Here is a 22,492-nt window from a genome sequence, read left to right on the forward strand (position 1 = left end):
GAAAATGTTCATGTCATCTCCGGAAGACAACACTAGTTGTTTCTGCCATTAGAAACTGCGGAGCGTTGATTGTTGGCCACATGCTTTTTGATGTGGCTACTTGGTATGAATGTGTAATTGAAATGTTTTTCTCAGTGATAAAATGTAGGGTTAGATTTCACTTTAAGATCAAAAGCAGGAGATAAAATTGACTTAAAAACCAAAGACTTTCTTAAAGCATATTAATTGGCAGCATCATAGTGAAATGCGGTATAGTGAAATGCTGTTTTATTTACACTTGTAAAACAATACTTGTATCCTTTGTACTTCATTTTTAGCTTGATAATAACCTCCATTTACAAATAAAACAAAATTGTCTCACTTCTTTCATCTTAATTGAAGAACAAAATTGTTTTTAATTTTTATGTGAAGTTGCTGAATAAAGTGAAGAGTTTAGTTTTGAAAAGTATACTGCGGCACATTGATGTATGCATGTTAATTCAATTGAAGTGTTGATAAAAATATATGACATTACTGCAGATCTGCGCCAGTTTTATACATGTTACAAAGCTGCAGATGTTTTAACCTGTAATGCCACTGTCATTTAAATCAATTGATTCGAACTTTCTGTACTTCAAATTATTTGAATTTTAAAATCAATTTTAAATGTGATGCATTATTGTTAAAATCAATTTTCAGGCTTAATTGCTGTGAAATTGAAGCTTTCAGAAGCATATATTTCCAAGAGTTTCCCTTTTGTGATTCTGAAATTAGAGACACAAATACTTCATCATTTATTGAGAGACCAGCAAATGAAGTTTAAAAACAATTATATGAAGACCAAACTATGATTTTGCAATAATTAAGCTGGCACAGTTATTTTATTCCCCATTTTTGTGCCGTGGAGGTCCATTTCCCTGAAGTATGATACGAGACATGTAGCAGCCCGTATTCGGTACCACCAGTGTACAGGCCAAGTATATTATTCTGTGATAACAGGTTATATATGGGTTATAAAGAAGATTTTTGTTTATCTCCTTCAAAATTTTAAGATAATGTTTAATTACTTGTAATTCTTGGATCCTACAAACTTTTTCCATATTGTCTTTCATAATGAAATGAAATTCACTATTAGGTGGATTTGTGTTGACATCTTTGTTATATATATGGGACCAACATGGGGCACCAATGTGTAACAGAGCATGATAAATTAATATTCATTTCGATGCCTCAACTGGGGATTGAACCTTGGACTTCAGGCTAATACTTACACTCAACCAAATGAGCAGGATATTGCAGGTATAAATACCAGGGTTACATTATTATGTAAAAAAAATTGTCTGTCTTTTATGAATTTTCTTGAAAACCACACTAAAAGCAAATGAGTTTTACATTTTTGTGTCCTTGTTGATAGCTGTGTCACATTGAGTGATGTGACCAGAGACGGGCCAGGGCGTCCGTCATGTCTCCTCCATATTAGTGTACCCAGTACAGGGGGATCAATACTCGCTACATCTAGATGATGTACTAGACTAAATATTTTATTACCACTCTGACGTAAACCCTTATTTTAGTTCATTTGTGTTAGAAATCATGGTACATTTAGCAAATTTACATCTTAACCTCTTTTTGTCATTGAGGAAAAAATTACCAGTTCAGCAGTAACATTCAGAATAACTCATTTTACTAATGAAAGAAAAAGATAAACTTATAATGGAAAGTAGTTTTCATACTAATCTCCTTAAAAATTGATGATAGGTTACATAACTAACCATATTGTAGTGTTCCTGTAGACTAAAAATGCTAATATGATCAAATTCCAACAACATGGTTTTTATATGGAGCTAAAATAAAACCTTATACATTGGGGAGATAAGTTCTGATACATGTCCACACATTTATTATTGTTCCTCCATTCAGGTAGCCAGGAATTATTTATTTCTTAAGAATCTTAGCACACAAGTATTCTACCACAATGTTAGCCCATCATCATTAGATTTTCTTAAACTTCACATGTACCGTATTTTACCTAATAAGGGTGCAGGGCGCGGGTAATTGACAGTGGGGGCGCCCTTATTAAGATTAGTTATTCTGAAGTTTTATGAAACAGACTATACCTTATAGCAGAATACCCAAGGCCGTGGAAACGGTAAAATATTCAGTCATCAAAATATTCCAGATGAAGATATCTATTCATTATCATATATTAAGCTTAAACATCACTTGAATATTCCTGTAAACTTGTAAACCATGGCAGCTGATCTTTAGACCAGAGAACGTGTGTTCCACCATTTATGTTCAAATGGAACTTTTTTGTGTTCTATTTATAGACACAGGTGATTTCCCAGATCATGTCAGACATAGTTTTCTTTGACCTAATTATTGACTTACAATGTCTTTTACTAGCTTTCTGTTCTGAACAAAAGTTATTTATCAACAAGAATGAAGGCTTTTACTTTATCTTCAAATAAAGATGGTAAGTTATTATTTGTATGTGTGTTTAGTTTTGGATGCTCTTTGCACTGACATGTCATTTGTAGGAATAGACAAAATGTGGCGAAAACTTGTGTTCCAGTTACTTTATTTGCTGAAGAAAACTGAACACATAAAGTAGCAAAATATTTCACATGAATTATTACTTTTGAACACCATTTGACACTCAGTCAAAGATTTATTTCCTTGAAAAAAAGGAAGGGGCGCCCTTATTAGGTCGAATACGGTAGGTTCCCCTTGGTGCTTAGTTGTGCCCATTCAATTTTGAGTCTGATCGGGAAAACAAAATGGCCAACAGACAGCCATCTTTGATTTTGACAGTTGAAGATTGTTATCATCATTTCTTGAAAGTACTGGAGGGAAGTTTCTCATAGTTCACATATAGATTCTGCTTGGTCCCTTGTGGTTCCCATTTAATTTGGAGACTGATCGGTAAAACAAAATGGTTGACAGGCATCCTTCTTGGATTTGGATAGTTGAAATTTGTTATCATTATTTCTTGAAAAGTACTTGAAGCATAGTTCACATGTACATTCTGCTTAGTCCTTAGGATGCCTTTTCAATTTTGAGACTGATCGAGAAAACAAAATGGCTGACAGGTGGACATTTGGGATTTTGATAGTTGAAATTTTGTTATTGGTACATTTCAGAAAGTTCTTTATATGCAGGTTTCCCATGTTATCAAATGATAAAGAAGAAGAGTGGAAAGTAGAGAATAGTAGAATCTAACATGGGTCTGTTCCGTGGACATGGATATCTCAACCCTAATGTAAGAGTTTGGCCAGTCAGCACGAGGCTTGCCAAGTGGTGGCCAGCCAAAGTCTTACAGGAGGGTTGAGGTATCCTTGTTCGTGAAACAGACCAATGTATGATTATTTTTCATACTTACTGGCAAGCAAATGTATGTTTTTGTGAAAGTTTTCAGCGTGCCATCTACAATGCTCCTAGGGATTTGCGCCAAAATTGATGACGTCATCATTAACAACATGGTTAATCTACATAAAATGACGATGTTATGTTATTGTGAGCAGTGTCATATAGCGCGTGCCGGCTGTTTTAACCGCCCTGTATGAGATCAATTTATCTTTTCCCTAGCAAACGCAGCATAACCCTGTGAAGTATGTGAGAAAAGATCAGAATCAGATCATTCGATTCTGGGCACCAAGATCCCTCTGGGATCTCTTGTTAGTGGAAGCAAGTCTCTTCTTATGTTCTATGTGTTCCCTGGTGGATACCGCCACACTGATGATGAGAACACATATTGTGTCCTCTTGACCTTAATTAATGTGTGAAACCTTTAATTTTTAAGTCAATGATGTGAAAAAAGCAATTCCAGTAAACATTATGATGGATATTTAGCAGTAAAAACCTGGTGCATTCCCAGGATTTTCAGTACCTTGACAAATCTCAATTGTTAAGTTTTATTTGAATTGCTAACACAAGGTCTGCTGACGATAATTACTTAATCAATGTACTGTTATTGGGGTCCGAGGACATTTCTGTAATGGCTAATTGTAAACTTTGGAATCATACTAAGTGACTAAAGATGTTTTTATTGTAATTGTTTTAGAAAAAACAAATAAACTTCCTTAACTTGATGTAGACTGTATTACTAAACAAAAGTTGTCCTGTATATTTGAGGTGTTATTTTCAGTTCATTTGTTCTGATAAAAATCAACATCCACATTTAAGTGTGGTTTCGACTTTTTCTATAAAGTCTTATCAGAGACTTAATTTAACAACTTTTGATATGCTGGTTTTTTAAGCCCCAGTTACTGAATCTCCAAATCTTATCCTGATATCTGCATAATTTAATGCTCTAACAACTCAAAAGTTGGAAGAACTTACACGAATGACAAAGACAATAAAAAAATTTTAAAAAGAAGAGAATTACCAGTCTTAGCTTTCTGTGTCAGAAGGAGTCTTAGGTCTCTTTGTCAGAAGGAGTCTTAGCTTTCTCAGTCAAAAGCAGTTTCAGCTTTGTGTCAGAAGGAGTCTTAGCTCTCTGTGTCATAAGGAGTCTAATAGTCTGTGTCGTAAGGAGTCTAATAGTCTGTGTCATAAGGAGTCTAATAGTCTATGTCATAAGGAGTCTAATAGTCTGTGTCAGAAGGAGTCTAATAGTCTGTGTCATAAGGAGTCTAATAGTCTGTGTCATAAGGAGTCTAATAGTCTGTGTCAGAAGGAGTCTAATAGTCTGTGTCATAAGGAGTCTAATAGTCTGTGTCAGAAGGAGTCTAGTCTGTGTCATAAGGAGTCTAATAGTCTGTGTCATAAGGAGTCTAATAGTCTGTGTCATAAGGTGTCTAATAGTCTGTGTCAGAAGGAGTCTAATAGTCTGTGTCATAAGGAGTCTAATAGTCTGTGTCAGAAGGAGTCTAGTCTGTGTCATAAGGAGTCTAATAGTCTGTGTCAGAAGGAGTCTAATAGTCTGTGTCATAAGGTGTCTAATGGTCTGTGTCAGAAGGTGTCTAATAGTCTGTGTCATAAGGAGTCTAATAGTCTGTGTCAGAAGGAGTCTAATAGTCTGTGTCAGAAGGAGTCTAATAGTCTGTGTCAGAAGGTGTCTAATAGTCTGTGTCATAAGGAGTCTAATAGTCTATGTCATAAGGAGTCTAATAGTCTGTGTCATAACGAGTCTAATAGTCTGTGTCAGAAGGAGTCTAATAGTCTGTGTCAGAAGGAGTCTAATAGTCTGTGTCAGAAGGAGTCTAATAGTCTGTGTTATAAGGAGTCTAATAGTCTGTGTCAGAAGGAGTCTAATAGTCAGTGTCATAAGGAGTCTAATAGTCTGTGTCATAAGGAGTCTAATAGTCTGTGTTGTAAGGGGTCTAATAGTCTGTGTCATAAGGAGTCTAATAGTCTGTGTCATAAGGAGTCTAATAGTCTGTGTCATAAGGAGTCTAATAGTCTGTGTCATAAGGAGTCTAATAGTCTATGTCATAAGGAGTCTAATAGTCTGTGTCAGAAGGAGTCCAATAGTCTGTGTTAGTCTGTGTCATAAGGAGTCTAATAGTCTGTGTCATAAGGAGTCTAATAGTCTGTGTCATAAGGAGTCTAATAGTCTGTGTCATAAGGAGTCTAATAGTCTGTGTCAGAAGGAGTCTAATAGTCTGTGTCAGAAGGAGTCTAATAGTCTGTGTCATAAGGAGTCTAATAGTCTGTGTCATAAGGAGTCTAATAGTCTGTGTCAGAAGGAGTCTAATAGTCTGTGTCATAAGGAGTCTAATAGTCTGTGTCAGAAGGAGTCTAATAGTTTGTGTCATAAGGAGTCTAATAGTCTGTGTCAGAAGGAGTCTAATAGTCTGTGTCATAAGGAGTCTAATAGTCTGTGTCAAAAGGAGTCTAATAGTCTGTGTCAGAAGGGGTCTAATAGTCTGTGTCAGAAGGAGTCTAATAGTCTGTGTCAGAAGGAGTCTAATAGTCTGTGTCATAAGGAGTCTAATAGTCTGTGTCAGAAGGAGTCTAATAGTCTATGTCAGAAGGAGTCTAATAGTCTGTGTCAGAAGGAGTCTAATAGTCTGTGTCATAAGGAGTCTAATAGTCTGTGTCATAAGGAGTCTAATAGTCTGTGTCATAAGGAGTCTAATAGTCTGTGTCAGAAGGAGTCTTAGCTTTCTGTATCAGGAGTCTTAGCTCTGTGTCATAAGGAGTCTAATAGTCTGTGTCAAAAGGAGTCTAATAGTCTGTGTCAAAAGGAGTCTAATAGTCTGTGTCATAAGGAGTCTAATAGTCTGTGTCATAAGGTGTCTAATAGTCTGTGTCATAAGGAGTCTAATAGTCTATGTCAGAAGGAATCTAATAGTCTGTGTCAGAAGGAGTCTAATAGTCTGTGTCAAAAGGAGTCTAATAGTCTGTGTCAGAAGGAGTCTTAGCTTTCTGTATCAGGAGTCTTAGCTCTGTGTCATAAGGAGTCTAATAGTCTGTGTCAAAAGGAGTCTAATAGTCTGTGTCAGAAGGAGTCTAATAGTCTGTGTTGTAAGGGGTCTAATAGTCTGTGTCATAAGGAGTCTAATAGTCTGTGTCAAAAGGAGTCTAATAGTCCGTGTCATAAGGAGTCTAATAGTCTGTGTCATAAGGAGTCTAATAGTCTGTGTCAGAAGGAGTCTAATAGTCTGTGTCAAAAGGAGTCTAATAGTCTGTGTCAGAAGGGGTCTAATAGTCTGTGTCAGAAGGAGTCTAATAGTCTGTGTCAGAAGGAGTCTAATAGTCTGTGTCATAAGGAGTCTAATAGTCTGTGTCAGAAGGAGTCTAATAGTCTGTGTCATAAGGAGTCTAATAGTCTGTGTCATAAGGAGTCTAATAGTCTGTGTCATAAGGAGTCTAATAGTCCGTGTCATAAGGAGTCTAATAGTCTGTGTCATAAGGTGTCTAATAGTCTGTGTCATAAGGAGTCTAATAGTCTGTGTCAGAAGGAGTCTAATAGTCTGTGTCAGAAGGAGTCTAATAGTCTGTGTCAGAAGGAATCTTAAGTTCTCTCTCCACTATAGCACCTAATTAAACAACACGAACGCAAATATCCAATTTCCTGCTAGCACGCCGAAAGGACATAGTGGCACGGTATGCATTTAATCAACATAATATGAAATGTTATACAAAACACACATATAGATGCACATTAAACGAAAGACAAAACTTTGCAAGACTTGACAAAAACTTTGTACAGAATGTAGCCGATCACCGAAATCAACTTGCACGCCAAGGAAAAACCGGGTCCTTGACTCGGAAACCTGTGTCCAAAGGCAGGGACTAATATCTAGACCCAAGCAAGCCTGATTTCTCCCAGCTGACAGATTGGACCACTGTCGTACTACATACTGTGCTCGATAAAAGAAAAAAACCAAAAGACACCATGTATAACACGTCCCTATCCACGAAAAACACGGTGCAAGTTACTGAAAAATTATACGTGTCCACACCAAACCCGTTGCTACCTAAATATATATGAATCAATTAAATTTTGTAAAAAAAAAAATTGTAAAAATCTAAAATTTTAGTGTACCGCGCATCCTGCTAGGCGACTAGAAAATGACACACTAGTGCCCCACGCAGCTATCGCCGGCCCAACACACGTGACTACATACATGGCCGCATGTGTGGCAAGTGCTATATATAGTGCCATACGAGTTAAATTATTCCCGCTTCTACTGTGAACCGCGGAAATATTTGATTCTCTGTCAGAAGGAGTCTTTAAGCTTTCTCTGTCAGAAGGAATCTTAACTTTCTCTGTCAGAATGAGTCTTAGCTTTCTCTGTCAGAATGAGTCTTAGCTTTCTCTGTCAGAATGAGTCTTAGCTTTCTCTGTCAGAATGAGTCTTAGCTCTCTGTGTCAGAATGAGTCTTAGCTTTCTCTGTCAGAAGGAGTCTTAGCTCTCTGTGTCAGAAGGAGTCTTAGCTTTCTCTGTCAGAAGGAGTCTTAGCTTTCTCTGTCAGAATGAGTCTTAGCTTTCTGTGTCAGAATGAGTCTTAGCTTTCTCTGTCAGAATGAGTCTTAGCTTTCTCTGTCAGAAGGAATCTTAGCTCTCTGTGTCAGAAGGAGTCTTAGCTTTCTCTGTCAGAATGAGTCTTAGCTTTCTCTGTCAGAAGGAGTCTTAGCTTTCTCTGTCAGAATGAGTCTTAGCTTTCTGTGTCAGAATGAGTCTTAGCTTTCTCTGTCAGAATGAGTCTTAGCTTTCTCTGTCAGAATGAGTCTTAGCTTTCTCTGTCAGAATGAGTATTAGCTTTCTCTGTCAGAATGAGTCTTAGCTTTCTGAGTCAGAAGGAGTCTTAGCTTTCTCTGTCAGAAGGAGTCTTAGCTATCTCTGTCAGAATGAGTCTTAGCTTTCTCTGTCAGAATGAATCTTAGCTTTCTGTGTCAGAATGAGTCTTAGCTTTCTGTGTCAGAAGGAGTCTTAGCTTTCTCTGTCAGGAGGAGTCTTAGCTTTCTCTGTCAGAAGGAGTCTTAGCTTTCTCTGTCAGAATGAGTCTTAGCTTTCTCTGTCAGAAGGAGTTAATTTCTTTTTATCAGTGTATTAACTTTTCTTCTCGTTCCCATTAGACATTTCACTTACGAAGAAAAAAGATTCTTCTAATCAACATGTGATGTTGATTTAATGAATGAACATGTGACTTTTTCTTTAACAGTACTGAACTATAATTACCCAATCTATCACACCTTGGTACATTGTTTTGGTGTCGAAAAGTTACGTCATGTGAAAATTGTAATCTTGCTTAGCCTTACTGTTTTTCACATTGCTATCCCATCACGTTGCTCAACTGCATGGAGACTTGATTGTAACAAAAGTACATTAAACATTGATGTTATTGTCAAGTTCCAAGGCGCTGAAGACATGATCTTTGGTAACTTGTTTCTATTGGTATTATTTTTAATTGTTTATAAGTTTATAGACTGGTGACATTTTTGCTGAAGTATTTTCAACAATCTGTAAGCAGTTAACACATACTAAGACAATACAAAAAGTATGAAACATGACAAGATAAACGGCAATGATAACATAAACAGTAAAATTTTAAGACAACATACTTAAGACAAAAATCTGCTTACATTCGAGGTAAGATAAAATCCCCAAATTGGATCAAGCATATTAGTCCCCTATCAGTGATCATACCAGGGTTTGATACCAGGGGGCGATAACAGGGTTTGATACCAGGGGGCGATAACAGGGGTTGATACCAGGGGGTGATACTAGGGGGTGATACTAGAGTGTGATACCAGGGGGTGATACTAGGGGGTGATACCAGGGGGTGATACTAGGGCGTGATACTAGAGTGTGATACCAGGGGGTGATACCAGGGGGTGATACTAGGGCGTGATACTAGAGTGTGATACCAGGGGGTGATACCAGGGGGTGATACTAGAGTGTGATACTAGAGTGTGATACTAGGGGGTGATACTAGAGTGTGATACCAGGGGGTGATACTAGGGGTTGATACTAGGGGGTGATACTAGGGGGTGATACCGGGGGTGATACTAGAGTGTGATACTAGGGGGTGATACCAGGGGGTGATACTAGGGGGTGGTACCAGGGGGTGATACTAGAGTGTGATACCAGGGGGTGATACTAGAGTGTGATACTAGAGTGTGATACTAGGGGGTGATACTAGAGTGTGATACTAGGGGGTGATACTAGGGGGTGATACTAGGGGGTGATACCGGGGGTGATACTAGAGTGTGATACTAGGGGGTGATACCAGGGGGTGATACCAGGGAGTGATACTAGGGGGTGATACTAGGGGGTGATACTAGAGTGTGATACTAGGGGGTGATACCAGGGGGTGATACCAGGGAGTGATACTAGGGGGTGATACCAGGGGGTGATACTAGAGTGTGATACTAGGGGGTGGTACCAGGGGGTGATACTAGAGTGTGATACTAGGGGGTGGTACTAGGGGTGATACTAGGGGTGATACTAGGGGGTGATACTAGAGTGTGATACTAGGGGGGGGGGGTACCAGGGGGTGATACCAGGGGGTGATACCAGGGGGTGATACCAGGGGGTGATACCAGGGGAAGATACCAGGGGGTGATACCAGGGGGTGATACCAGTATGTATATATACATAAAGCAAAGTTTGTCAGTGGTCTAGCGGCTTCATTCCTTGTGATTTTTTTTTTTTTTTATCAAACTTCATTCAATGGTATAGGACAATAACATTATACACAAATTCAGCTTCAGGGTATTTGGGTCAAGGTCAAGGTCACTGTTACTATTTTTAGTTGGGCTACTAGTAGAGGATACAGCTTTTTTATGCTTGTTTATTTCTATATCTTAAAAGAATTCTGGATTTTTTGTCTAGTTTTAGTTTGAATTTGTTATGAACGATTGTAGCAGTAGAAAATGTAACAAAGTAAAGACCAAAGAGGAAATGGACAAATGGTTTATAATATATACATGCGAGAGGAGGACATGGACAAATGATTTATAATATATAAATAAAATTGAATAAAATTACTTTTTAGGTAAAAAAAACCTGATGAAATTGATGTTACGTGAGGATTTGCGTGATGTGTCCTTTCTGAAGGTGAAGGTGTACTTTATTGCACTCAGGCAAGACAACTGGAGAAATATTGCTGATGCTAAAATCAATAGTCCCAACGTGTCAAGGATGTTCGTGTTCCGAGATAGTGTGATCACTAAGTTGACTAGAAATAGTCTTCCCTTGAAAGAATCATATTAAACAAAAAACTTGCTTTTGTCAACACCTTTGAACTTTCATGCTTTTAGTAAGGTAGCATTTGGGCTTTGATCATAATGGATAATAATTTTCTGCATAAAAAAATTTGTATTGTTTTTTAATTCATTTTGGTTAAATTCAGTTGTATGATGTTTACCATCTTTGAAATGAAGTATCATAGTAGACCATATTGTACATGTTTCGATGGTTACTGTGTTTTCATGGTTACTGTTGACATGATTGTATCTATGGTAACATTTTCTTGACAACTGGACATTATCCATGGTAGCAGTCACATGGTAATGCAAATTAGGTTTAGAATACTTTACATGAAATATATGATGATCTCAAAAAGTCTACAGATAGCTGGAAAGGTTCAATCTAAGAGCTAAGTTTGATTTGATTTAAAGTTGAAGGTTGGATACCAAATTGAAGCTAACCGAAGTCATCAGTGTTTTGCTATGAATCTTGTCCATGGATAATTCATGGTTACTATTGATATGCATTCAACTTAGATGAAGTGCATTGTTTTTTCAAAGACAAATATTTCAGTGCCAGAATGAATGGAAATGTGTGTTGTTTGCCAGGAGACTTTAAGTAATAATGACAGCACTGTGGATAACCTTGAGAAGTGATGACCTTGGGTGTTATATATGCAAATGGTTCATTAGCACATTTGGGTTGATTTACACCAGTCAACATGTATGTTTTTACCATCACTGAAGCTGCTGTATTAGGTGTATGGTGAGGCGAATGTCCCTGTATGTATAAATGTTAGTGGGGTATTGATCGAAACTGTCAGTGTAAACCAGTGTTGTGCCTCCTGGAAGAAAATAGCTCTACTGCATGTACGTTATTGTCTCCGTTAATTTGGTATCGATCCATCCTCAAAACAATACAGAGAAAATAAGCTGGCATCTGTCAAGGTCAAAGAAGACCGCATCAACAAAACATTCTCAAACCCCATCAAATACCTTTATGAAAAATTGGAGAATTTTTTTTGTTTTTTTGTGAAATAAGTTCATACAGTCAAAATTGTCTAGCTACCACCTGAATTCAAGGACCTTCTGTCTTAAATGACCATAATGTTCCCCTAATGTAAATACCTATATAATCCTCTTCTATTTAGCGACAGTCTGTCTTATGCGACAAGCGACCATACTCCATACTCTGACCATTTTAGGCTATCGATCTACCAGAAGAAATATTGACCTCTTGTGCATGGCTCTACATACATATGTATATTTAGTGCTCAAATATCTTTAGTGATATCTGAAACCTAGTGCCCATGAACTGTTTCTTCACTATTACAGTAAAAGAAATCATACATAAATACAATGCTAAAATCATTTATAGGTGACACTTGACTTGTAGAGGTATGTTGTTTTCTCTCCTGAAATATTTGAATATGACTCTTATCAGCAGAAACCTTTCAAAGCAGTGGTGACCTTTGACCCCTTCTGCATGGGACACATTGTTGCATAGGAGCTGAAGCATATCTTACAGACATTTTCTAGTTTGAAATTGTCTTGTAATAAGAAAATTCTATGACATATAGTGCCATTGTGTTCTCTAAAGCTGGATATTTTACAAGGTTTCATATATGAAGTGCAGAATAAATGTAATTTTAAGTTTGTATACTGCTATATCACAGCAATATATATGCCGTGATGCGATTCACAAATTATTTTTTTCATTGTTATTTGGCCTTTAGCTAATTTTTTTCTCTCAAATCCCTTTGGAGCAGCTGGAGCTGCCATTCAGTGCTAACAGTTTACACATGACATTGCCCTACCACGTACTCATTTACATCTGAGTCGACTGGAACACAACGGAGTAAAATATCTTGTTCAAGGATACAACACGATGCCTGTGCCAGGACGCAAACTAGCAACCCTTCAGTCATGTAGCCTTGCATCTTTTGAACCATGTGCCTCAAAAAATGAAATGAAAGATGCATTGAAAATTGAATGTAATAGCAAAGATTATTCATAATTTCTGCAAGTATATATCCTTTTTGTTTCGAATTTGCAAACTTTTAACAGTAAAATAGCTAATATTGTAATATCATTACTTCCCTGTATATTTATGGTCTTTAACCAATAACTTATTGACATTTTTTTCTTGCTGAATGAAAGGGTTTGTGTTGTTTTTTTCATTAAGTGATTTCCTATCAGATATACAATTGTAGTTACCAATCATTTATAATAATAACATTGATTGAAAGCAGTGTCATATTTCAATGTTACTTTAAAATCTGCTTTTCATTGCATATTTATTTGAAGAACCGGATTTAAAAAGGATTTCGAAAATGAATCTTAAAGGGAATATTTCAGTTATTTGGCCTGGCATATTGGTATTGTTAATGATAATACCCTACTTAACTCTACTTATTATACTGTACATGACTATGCACTTGTCATCAAAGTCATGTGTTGTTGTCCCAAGCTATAGGCTCAAGTGATCTGTGTAATCATACACAAAAGCATAAAAACAGCATTAAATAAGGCACTTCCTGTAATGGGTGTTGTTGTGTTTTAAAACTGATAATGTAATTCAAATATTACACAGTCCTCATAGATAGGAGGAGAATTATAATTGGTGAGGGTGAGTCACTGACCAGTCTACTATTTTTGAGTTAATCCTTTATCATCAAGTTTATGGAAACAAATACATAATGAACTTCCGGACATGGAAAATATCCACAGTATGTATTTTGATATTCAAACAATTTGAAATACTTTCTTCTGTCAGTGTGTTAATGGAATTCTCACCCTGAGGTACAGACTGTCTATTGTGTTATAATCTATTGTATTATAATAACTTAATGATACGTGATATTTGAAATATCACTTTCTTCTGAAATCAAGACGGGAAATTCTGTGATAATACAGTTACAAAATATTTCTAAGGCTAAGAGGAAGCTGATTAATACATTTCTGTTAGTGCAACCTGTAAAGTTATTGCAATGTTTCTGATAATTGAGATTTTGTGGTTACTGTCAGTGGTTATTTTAGATGGTACTAATCTGTTTAAGTTATGGAGTAGAAGAGGTGTTTGTCTCCACTTTCTGTTATTACCATACCAATGAGAAGTACACTCTGGGTGTTGTAACCTTGTAAACCTTTTTGGACACCTTCCAACCTCAACCAGCCATGGGGAACAACCTTGTGTGGAGTAAACAGAGGATGTATGGCCGATACATCTCAGTTTTACATGCTTCCTTAGCAGGTGGTACTTCATTATTTTATCTCATCATCACTGGCAAAGTCCTGGTAGGACTATTATGGGTTGTACTTGTTGTTTGACCTTTGGCTATGTCCTTACCTGGTGTTGGATCTCAATTCCTTATAATAGTATCTGAGAGTATAGATAAAATTCATCATATTGCTTCAAACTTAATGTTTGTTCTGCAAAAATATTGAATGATTGATCCAAATTTTAATGCAGTATACTTACTAAACTGGTAGGACTATTACTTGTTCTGTGTAATAGGAAGGAGTAAGGAAAAATACCTTAGACGGTGATGATCTTTGTGAGTTTTGTTGATGATGATGATGATGATGATGATGATACTGTGAAACAGGAAAACACTATAATAATTTACAACAAGCACCTGCATTCTACAGGGTGTTTTCTTCTTCTTTTTTTGAATAAAATATTGTCTAATGTTTAGAATTATCTCCTTTTGTCATTGTAGGTGTCGTCAAACTGCTCATCTGTGTTTGTGGATGGGACGGAAAGACGAGGGTCACACAATGTCACCATCATCGCCAAGTCTGGACGCAATACAGCATTCATCAATGTCCGAGTATGGATACCTGCTGAACACCTTGATGTTCAGTTGTCTGATGACAAACTTAGCCAGGTTCGAGGCTGGAAAGTATCACAGCGACACCAAGGCCGTGGCAACCGCAGGGGGAGGTAAAAATATACTATAATCAATATACTCTCAAATTGGTAATTATGTTTTAGTGTGTTGAATCTGGAAATATATCAGCTTATGACCTGTCTGAGTACAAATGTTTGGCATAATTAAAAACAAAGCCAACATACAAATTTAAAATACAATTGTCCTGCTGTGTCTTACTGTAGTTTATGTTATAGATGAGGGGACAAATGTTTGACCCTTGTAAAATTTCACAATTTTCTTCAGTGTCTTCTACTTAATAAACATTGGGGAAACCAGAATTGACATTTTGTCTCCCAGTACAATGATTCAGATAATTATCTTATCACTTTTGTCAACTCTGTCCTATTCACAATGTTTCCCTGTTTAACCTGAGATGTATTAATACAATTTTACTATTACAGAACCAGGAATAAAAGACTTGTTGATCAATTTCCCCTGATGAAAAAATATCGGAAATTCTCTCGTGGTGGCGGTGGTGGTGGTGGTGGTGGCGGAAGCTGTCAGCTGCGCCACCAACAAGCCACAGTAGAGGTATACGCCCAGTTTTACATATCCACGCCTGGTGGCCCAAACTTCTTCAAGAGCAAGCAGGCCTGGCTTTCCGTCACTGATATGGTCTTGGACAAACTCCGAGTAACTGACCCTCGCGTGGTTAGCCTGAACAATGCTGTCATACAGGGTCAAAGTGTTGGCAGGACCGAAGTACAGGTATGTTTAACAAAAGGTCAAGGCTGAGTAGGGTCATAGGACATATATACCGGGTCAGAGAGTTGGCAGGACCCAAGTACAGGTATATGTATACATGCAGAGATCAAGCCTGGGTCATAGATCATATATACAGGGTCAAAGTGTTGGCATGATGGAAGTGTTGCTCAAAAAAGGGTGAGAAGGTAAGCCTACAGACGATTCAATGTCGACATTAGAGACACGTACCTCCAGCTATACAGTCTCGTATTTCAAATTTGGTACTAATGGCATATAAGCAAATAAGACAAAATTGGGTAAATCAAAAACAGAGCAACCCCGAAATGCATGTACCTTACGTAGATCATACAGTCTAATGCAAATTTGTATTACACTGTTTTAGGATTTTCGGAGTCATTGGCAGACATTTAGAGTATAAAGCTCTTTGGTCTGGGGAACAGATATAGATAATATATAGATTCAGAGTATGAAAGAAAATAGTGAAGTACATATATATAAAGGATTGTTTTTTCTCACAAGGTGATTTATGCTTGACTAGTTATATCTTTCCTATATCAGGTTATGACCCCGATGCGGAGGCTGATTGGCGGTAAAGAGGTCCGCGTCAGCAATGACAAAGTATCAGTAGAGCGGCTCATCATCACCTTGGTTACTGGAATCACACTGGAGATCCATATTTCTCACGAGATTCCTGGAGCCATGACTGCAATCTCACATATACAGGGTAGACTTCACACCAAGTATCAAGTGAGTATACAGTTTTAATGAGTATAATATAGACAGTATTGACAATATCAATAGTCAACAACAACGAAACTTTAATAACAACAAAGTATTATTCAGGACCCAATTTACTTCATTTTATAACTTATGAATCAGAAATAAACAATTTCAGAAACTTCATGGTTCATGAATATTTGTAATAATCAGACTACTGTATTAATAAGCCCATCCCATACAGTAAAAGTTTGGCAAGCTTATTTGTGAACATCTTATAGCTTCACATTTTAAAATGATTCTGAAAAAATGAAGAAGGGAGAGAGGGATTAATTTGAAGCATTTTTTTTTTATGCAGATAAATACAGTATACCTGAAATTGTGATGCATTTGTTTAATGGTCTTGATTTCTTAAACCATTTCAGCAATTTTAAACTCACCAATAACAAGTTTGGATAACTAAATGCTTGAATGTTATGTAATCAAATATTGTAAACACATTTGGTCCATTTAAGTGACCAACACACTGTACCATGTAAAATTGAACTTTGACCTTTTTGCGGTTGAATTTGTTTGATATTACTGTAACCAGACTTTGCATACTTGGTTGCCTAGGAGTTAAAGTTCTTTCTGATATTTTAACAGGAAGCTGTACTGGACGTTTCTATACAGTATTCTGATGGCACACAGTTCCCGCTGGAAAAAGTGGAAGGGGGAGATTATGTTTTAGATGTATCCGCTCTCAACCACTATGTAATTGGTATGGCACCCTATACCAAACAATACCAACCTCGCATTGTTGCCTTAGGTCAAGGTCATGGAGAACTTCTCAAGGTCATGCTTAAGCTTGGTAATGATTGTGCTAGGAAACGGTCAAGGTCTATTTCTGTGAGCTACGTTGTTGTGGATTCAGATTTCTCCCCTGGCAACCGTGTTTATAATGATCCCTTTGTTAGTGATGGCCACTATGACGATAACAGAGCAAGTGATCGCAGAGATTCTCCTGGCATAAGTGTCAACAATGAAAAATCTCGTTACGGTGTCCAACATATAAGTGAAAAAGACAGCAATAAGGATACTGATGATAAATTTGGAAAGGTGACCAAGAAAAAGGATCCAAATGATGCTGGTGTGATTCCCATTGGGATTGATCTGGCAGAGAATCTCCGGACTCAGGAAAGTCCACAAACAAAACAGGAACCAGTTCGACAGGAGGAAATAGCCATGTTATCTCCCCTGGAGATAGGCATGTATGTCCTTCTGGCCGTGTTCTGTGTTGCAATTTGTGTGTTTCTTGTCAATTGTATTGTGTTCATGGTGCGTTACAAACGCAAGCACGTTCCCAAGGGCAAACGGTTAGAGACTGTGGCCCAGGCAAACGATTGGGTGTGGATTGGTCGTGCCACCCTTGAACGCAATGCCATCAACACAAAGTGTTCACAAACCCTGATGCCAGCTGAGGACTTCAACGGCAACCACACGCCAGTGGCAGGTGGAAGTAGTCAAAACAGCAGTGGACAAAATTCAGCTGAGGCTAGTAATCGAAGCAGTTTTGTGTCAACCATAAAAGGTTCTGAATGTAGCATCCGCATCACTGCCAATCCCTTGTTGGAAGCTTCAAACGCTCCATCTACAGTGGGTGAAGAAATGGACAACAACAACCAGCATCGTCAGCTGCAGCAGCACCTGGACCCAGAGTGGGACTACGAGGCCATGGGCATGACATATGACCAACTGGTTGACTATTTCGACAACTTGAAGGAATCAACAGCTTAGTTAAAACAACCAACAACAAATTTAATTTCATTTAATGTGTGACAGATTTCAGTTTTCGTCACAAGTGAATGAAAGTTATGAATATATGTAAAGAAATATTTGTTAAATTCAGAAGATCTAGATCTGATACTGGTGACGTTACTTAAGCCAGCTGAAGGAGTTGGCAAATTAAGCCGATTCCTTAAGAAACTGTGACAGTATTCACTTTTATAAGCAGTATGATACCGATTCAAGCAGAGGAAATACTTGTCTATTTAAAAAAAAAAAACAGTTAAAAGATGTTAGGTTTTTGTTGAATTTTGAAACTTGTTTCTAAAAAAGATCAATGCAAGAAGTAGAATGGGTAGGAAGTGCTTCCATCTGTGTTGTGATTTTACTGCGAAAACCTTCTGGCAATAGACACCCTGCATTTGTAAGCCTGCTTCCTCTGGGCTGGGCGTCTAAGGATGGCTACTTTGGATACTTACCTCACAGAGGTTGTAGGGGTAAGGGAGAATATCTCTCAAAATCATGGAAGATTTGTGAAGAAACCCCTGTTTAATAATAAAGATCATAAAACCAAATTTCCTGTATGACATACTACATCTTGTTACCATGACTATTGGATGAAATGTTGATGTCACCAGTTGCGGTGAATTACCAGTATGTTATAATTATTTATATATAGATTTTCATAATTTTAAGACATGTGCTCATGCTGTAGAAATTTACAGAAGGGCAAATAATTCCATGAATTTATTGGAACGCAACTTTCACCTGTAGCTTTGATGCTAGACCTGAAATACAGAGTGAACGAGTTTAACATGTACCAAAGTTTGCTTGCCAATTATCTGTAATATTCATGTTTCATATACACCACTCCTTTGTACATTATTTACAAGTGTATCACGACATGCAAGTATAATATTGTGTACACATCACTCCATGTCCATTGTTCTCCCCACAAAAGGATCACAAATATAGTTTCTTGTATATTGAACCAGACAAAACTTGAGGAAAACTTAAGGAACCTTCTTTCAGAGCTTTTAGATTTTTTTCCCATTATAATGTAAGAAATCAAAAGACACCTTTTTAATGAAATTAAATGAAAATATTTTTGAATTTATTTTTTTGAAAATCTAGGAAATCTAATTAAAATGAGATTTGTATACTCTATAATGAAGTACAAAAAAACAGACTTCATACATCTCTGTAGTATTAAAGTGTGCATTTTAAAGTGAAATGTTGTATGTTGGAATATATAGTGCAAAGCTTTCTGGCAGCCAAGATCATTTCAAAGACTCTAGATATAAATTGAATTAATTTACAACTGATGGTCAACTACCTAAATACAGGATCATCTGCTGTAGAAGGAGGATGTCGCACTCATTAAGTAGTGTCACTGTTATTTATTCATTATTTATTTACATTGTACTAGCATCATTGATTTGTTAACTGCATATTTATATATTGAAGAATGATTATAGCTTTGACTGATCTATGTAGGTAAGAATGGAAGTTGTATATATCATAGATGTATATGTTATGTATGTGTCTAGTTGACCACACTGATAGTGACAATACTTCACTAAAATAGGTGTTGTATTTTATATGGAGTCAAGAATACTCACTCTTTCATTTGAACATGCGTTTTATTGACGTTGGATCAAAGGTCATGTGCCAGGGATGTTAACTTCAAGATCACTACCTATCTGTATGACTCAACATCAGACACTGAACCAAACACACTGTACCAGGCTTCAATGTTGGTTCTAAGGTCATATTGGCTTCATGTTGATCCTTTATTCCCCAACAGGGTTGACACTAGACTTGACCCTTAAGTTTCCTTGACCTTAAGGGGTCATCTAGTTCCCTTCTCATTGCTGTTTTCTGTATTAGTAGACATATAGCCTTGTAGTTATTATTGTACAGTGATACCACATCCTGTGTCACATAACGTTGTTAAAAAAGCACTCTTTGCTATCCTTTACAATGATAATTAAAAAAAAGTTTATTGAAAATCGAGTTAAGAAAGAAAATTTCAGTGAATCATTTACAACATTAATAAAAGATTAATCTATATTTAACTACATATGAACAGCAAAAATTTTGATAATGGAGACTTTTTGATATAGAATATCAAGGTAGCAATTGACTGGTGGTAGTCTTGAGGACATTCTTATGGACTGTAAGATTTTTTAAGAGTGAATGAAATGTTGATTCCCTTTATTAACTGTAAACTGAGATCAGAACTTTTAAATGATTTATCTAAATGTTTGTAAAATGTATATGTATTGATAACAGTAACCGTTTTTGTGTTGTATGACCATGATTGTTATAATTTTGTGCCATTTTGCTACAGCTATTGTTTTTTTCCTGTATTTCTAAATAATTATAATGAAGGTTAACAGCTGATTCCACATTTTATGGAGAAATTTATATAATTGATATTTATTCCTTGTTTAAATTTCTACATACATGTATTTTTATCAGCTATTTATCTAGGTTTGATATATATATAGTACATCAGACCAGGAAATGCCACGTACAATGTGGGAAAGTAATTTTAACTGATTAATGTGTTTGCTGGACAAATATCAAGATCACAGAAAGAATCTCAGAAAATTAATGATTAGATATTGTTTTTAAGAATATTCATCTGGTGCTTTTTTATTCTTACACTTTGCTTGTTTTTAATGATTAAGGGGGCATAACTCCGATTAAAAAACTGCCTGCTATTTTGTGTTCTACAAATAAAAAAAATTCGTTCCTGAAACATTGGAATCTTAATTTTCTTTAGAAACTAACTCTATATTGAAATATTCATGTGATAACTGAATTCTTTATAGGCAAGTTTTCTTCTTTGTATTAAGAACCTAGAATTTGACAAATCCATGTGTAGGTATATGTTTCTCTTTGTTTAACATGACTTCATTGTACCATATTAATGAAATGCTTTATGTGCAATTTAGAAGATGAAATATTCAATGTTTATTTGCTTTGTTAATATGGCTTTGAAACCACTCTGGTAGTTTGTATATATTTACAGTATATATATATCTGTTATGTTTTTGTATGAGAGCGAGTGTGCGGCTCATAGCGCTGGTACATTACTGGCTCATGTTATACCAGATGTAAAGTATCCTCTTGTACATAATCATGGTTATTATGCATTTATATATGGTGAACTGTTACATATTACTGCTAGTAATTTGTCTAAGAACCATGTCAAGTCATATATGATGGCCCTTACCACAGATCAAATATGTCAAAAAACACATTTTTGTTGCAACATAATAAATGCAGTTTCAAACAAATGATTGAGATGCAGTTGAAAATGTCTTTATTGGATTTATCAAAGGTTAAAATTTAACTGGTTAACTTCAGGATTTTGATTTTATGCTGTCAAAACATTTTGGTTTCTGAACAAATAGTATGGAAAAAACACCTTTAGAAATCCATATTGAATTCTGATATGTTTTCCCGGAGCAAAATACTTAGAATTTCACATCTTTATGACAAATAAAATTGTATCAATTAATTTCCTAAATATGTAAATAATCATACAACTGTTTTAATTTCCCTACTGTTTAATGTGCTAGATATAGCATTTTGTATGTAATTCACAGGTTGTACTATAAAATAAAGCTGTCATATGAGTTCCCACCATCTTTATTGGCACGTGATTAAATAAGGAAACTATTAAACATAAGAAATCTTTCACCAGAAATCTTTGATAATTTTTTTATAATCAAAATTATTATTTACAAAATCTTTCCTTTGATAACAATCAAAATATGATTTTAAAAAATCCTTCCTTTTATATCAACCTTAAAAAGATATTTCACTGCTTGTCTGTACTGCTTGGGAGACAGTCACACATAATGTCTTTCATTAATGCAGATGTTTGCATATTTATGATTTTGTAATACTGGTCATTCCTGGTCTTACCATCACAGGATGATGGATAACTGAAAATTAGGATATGTGGCATTCTTAATCTGAAACAGAAACCAGCTATAATAATTTGGAATAGATCAAGTTTCTAAGTATACAAGTAATTAGTAAGACAGGAGTTGTGAAGTTGTTGAAGCATAATTGTATGTTTTGAATCGTATCCGTGTAAATTGAGTTAGCTGTGCCCCTGCAGGGCCTGTACGGTGTTCTTTATATTACCCCAAGGGAATTGTGACAAGCCCCCTGTTAGGGTTTGTTTTTGTTATGTATTGCCTAGATCTTTTCGGTCTAGTTTAACGTCCCACCATCAGCTTGTGAAATCAACTGTGTTGTTTGTATATGGCTTTGTATATGTTTGATGATGTATGTATATTATACTGCTAAACTCCATCACCTGTACGATATATGGAATTAGCATTATTAAAATTGTTATTTTTAAGAAGAAATATTCTGTGTTTGTTTTCATTATGTATTAGTACTGATACTCTCCAGGCATTAATTTATTAATTTTCTAATACATATTGGTCAAAGGTCACAAAATTTATGAAATGTTCCACATCTAATTAGGTATGAGCTGTAAATGGGCTCATACAATACTGATAAGGGTAATATTGTTTAAATCTGAATTTAATGATAAGATTCATTCTTTATTAGCTTGCCCACCTTAAGTCGAGTGATGATATTTTGAGCCATCTGTTGTCAATCAATCAAGTATTTTCCTTTAAGACTTTGAATTCTATTAAATACTTGGCTATGCAGCAACATATTTTGATGGAAGACCAGTAGGTTGGTTTTCTTC

The 22,492-nt window shown here is 36.2% G+C and overlaps 1 protein-coding gene across 1 annotated transcript in view; it reads left to right on the forward strand.

The window, feature by feature from the left end:
- The window catches only part of LOC117332987 (transmembrane protein 132C-like), a 103,009-nt gene extending 80,870 nt beyond the window's left edge, over window positions 1-22,139 (forward strand). Inside the window, exons 6-9 of the mRNA XM_033892088.1 lie at window positions 14,347-14,570; window positions 14,961-15,267; window positions 15,823-16,011; window positions 16,627-22,139. Coding sequence (XP_033747979.1) covers window positions 14,347-14,570; window positions 14,961-15,267; window positions 15,823-16,011; window positions 16,627-17,757 — 1,851 coding nt within the window. The 3' untranslated portion in view covers window positions 17,758-22,139. The remainder of the gene's footprint in view (window positions 1-14,346; window positions 14,571-14,960; window positions 15,268-15,822; window positions 16,012-16,626) is intronic.
- Window positions 22,140-22,492: the final 353 nt, after the last annotated feature.

This window comes from Pecten maximus, chromosome 8, assembly GCF_902652985.1.
Source record: "Pecten maximus chromosome 8, xPecMax1.1, whole genome shotgun sequence".
NCBI lineage: Eukaryota > Metazoa > Mollusca > Bivalvia > Pectinida > Pectinidae > Pecten > Pecten maximus.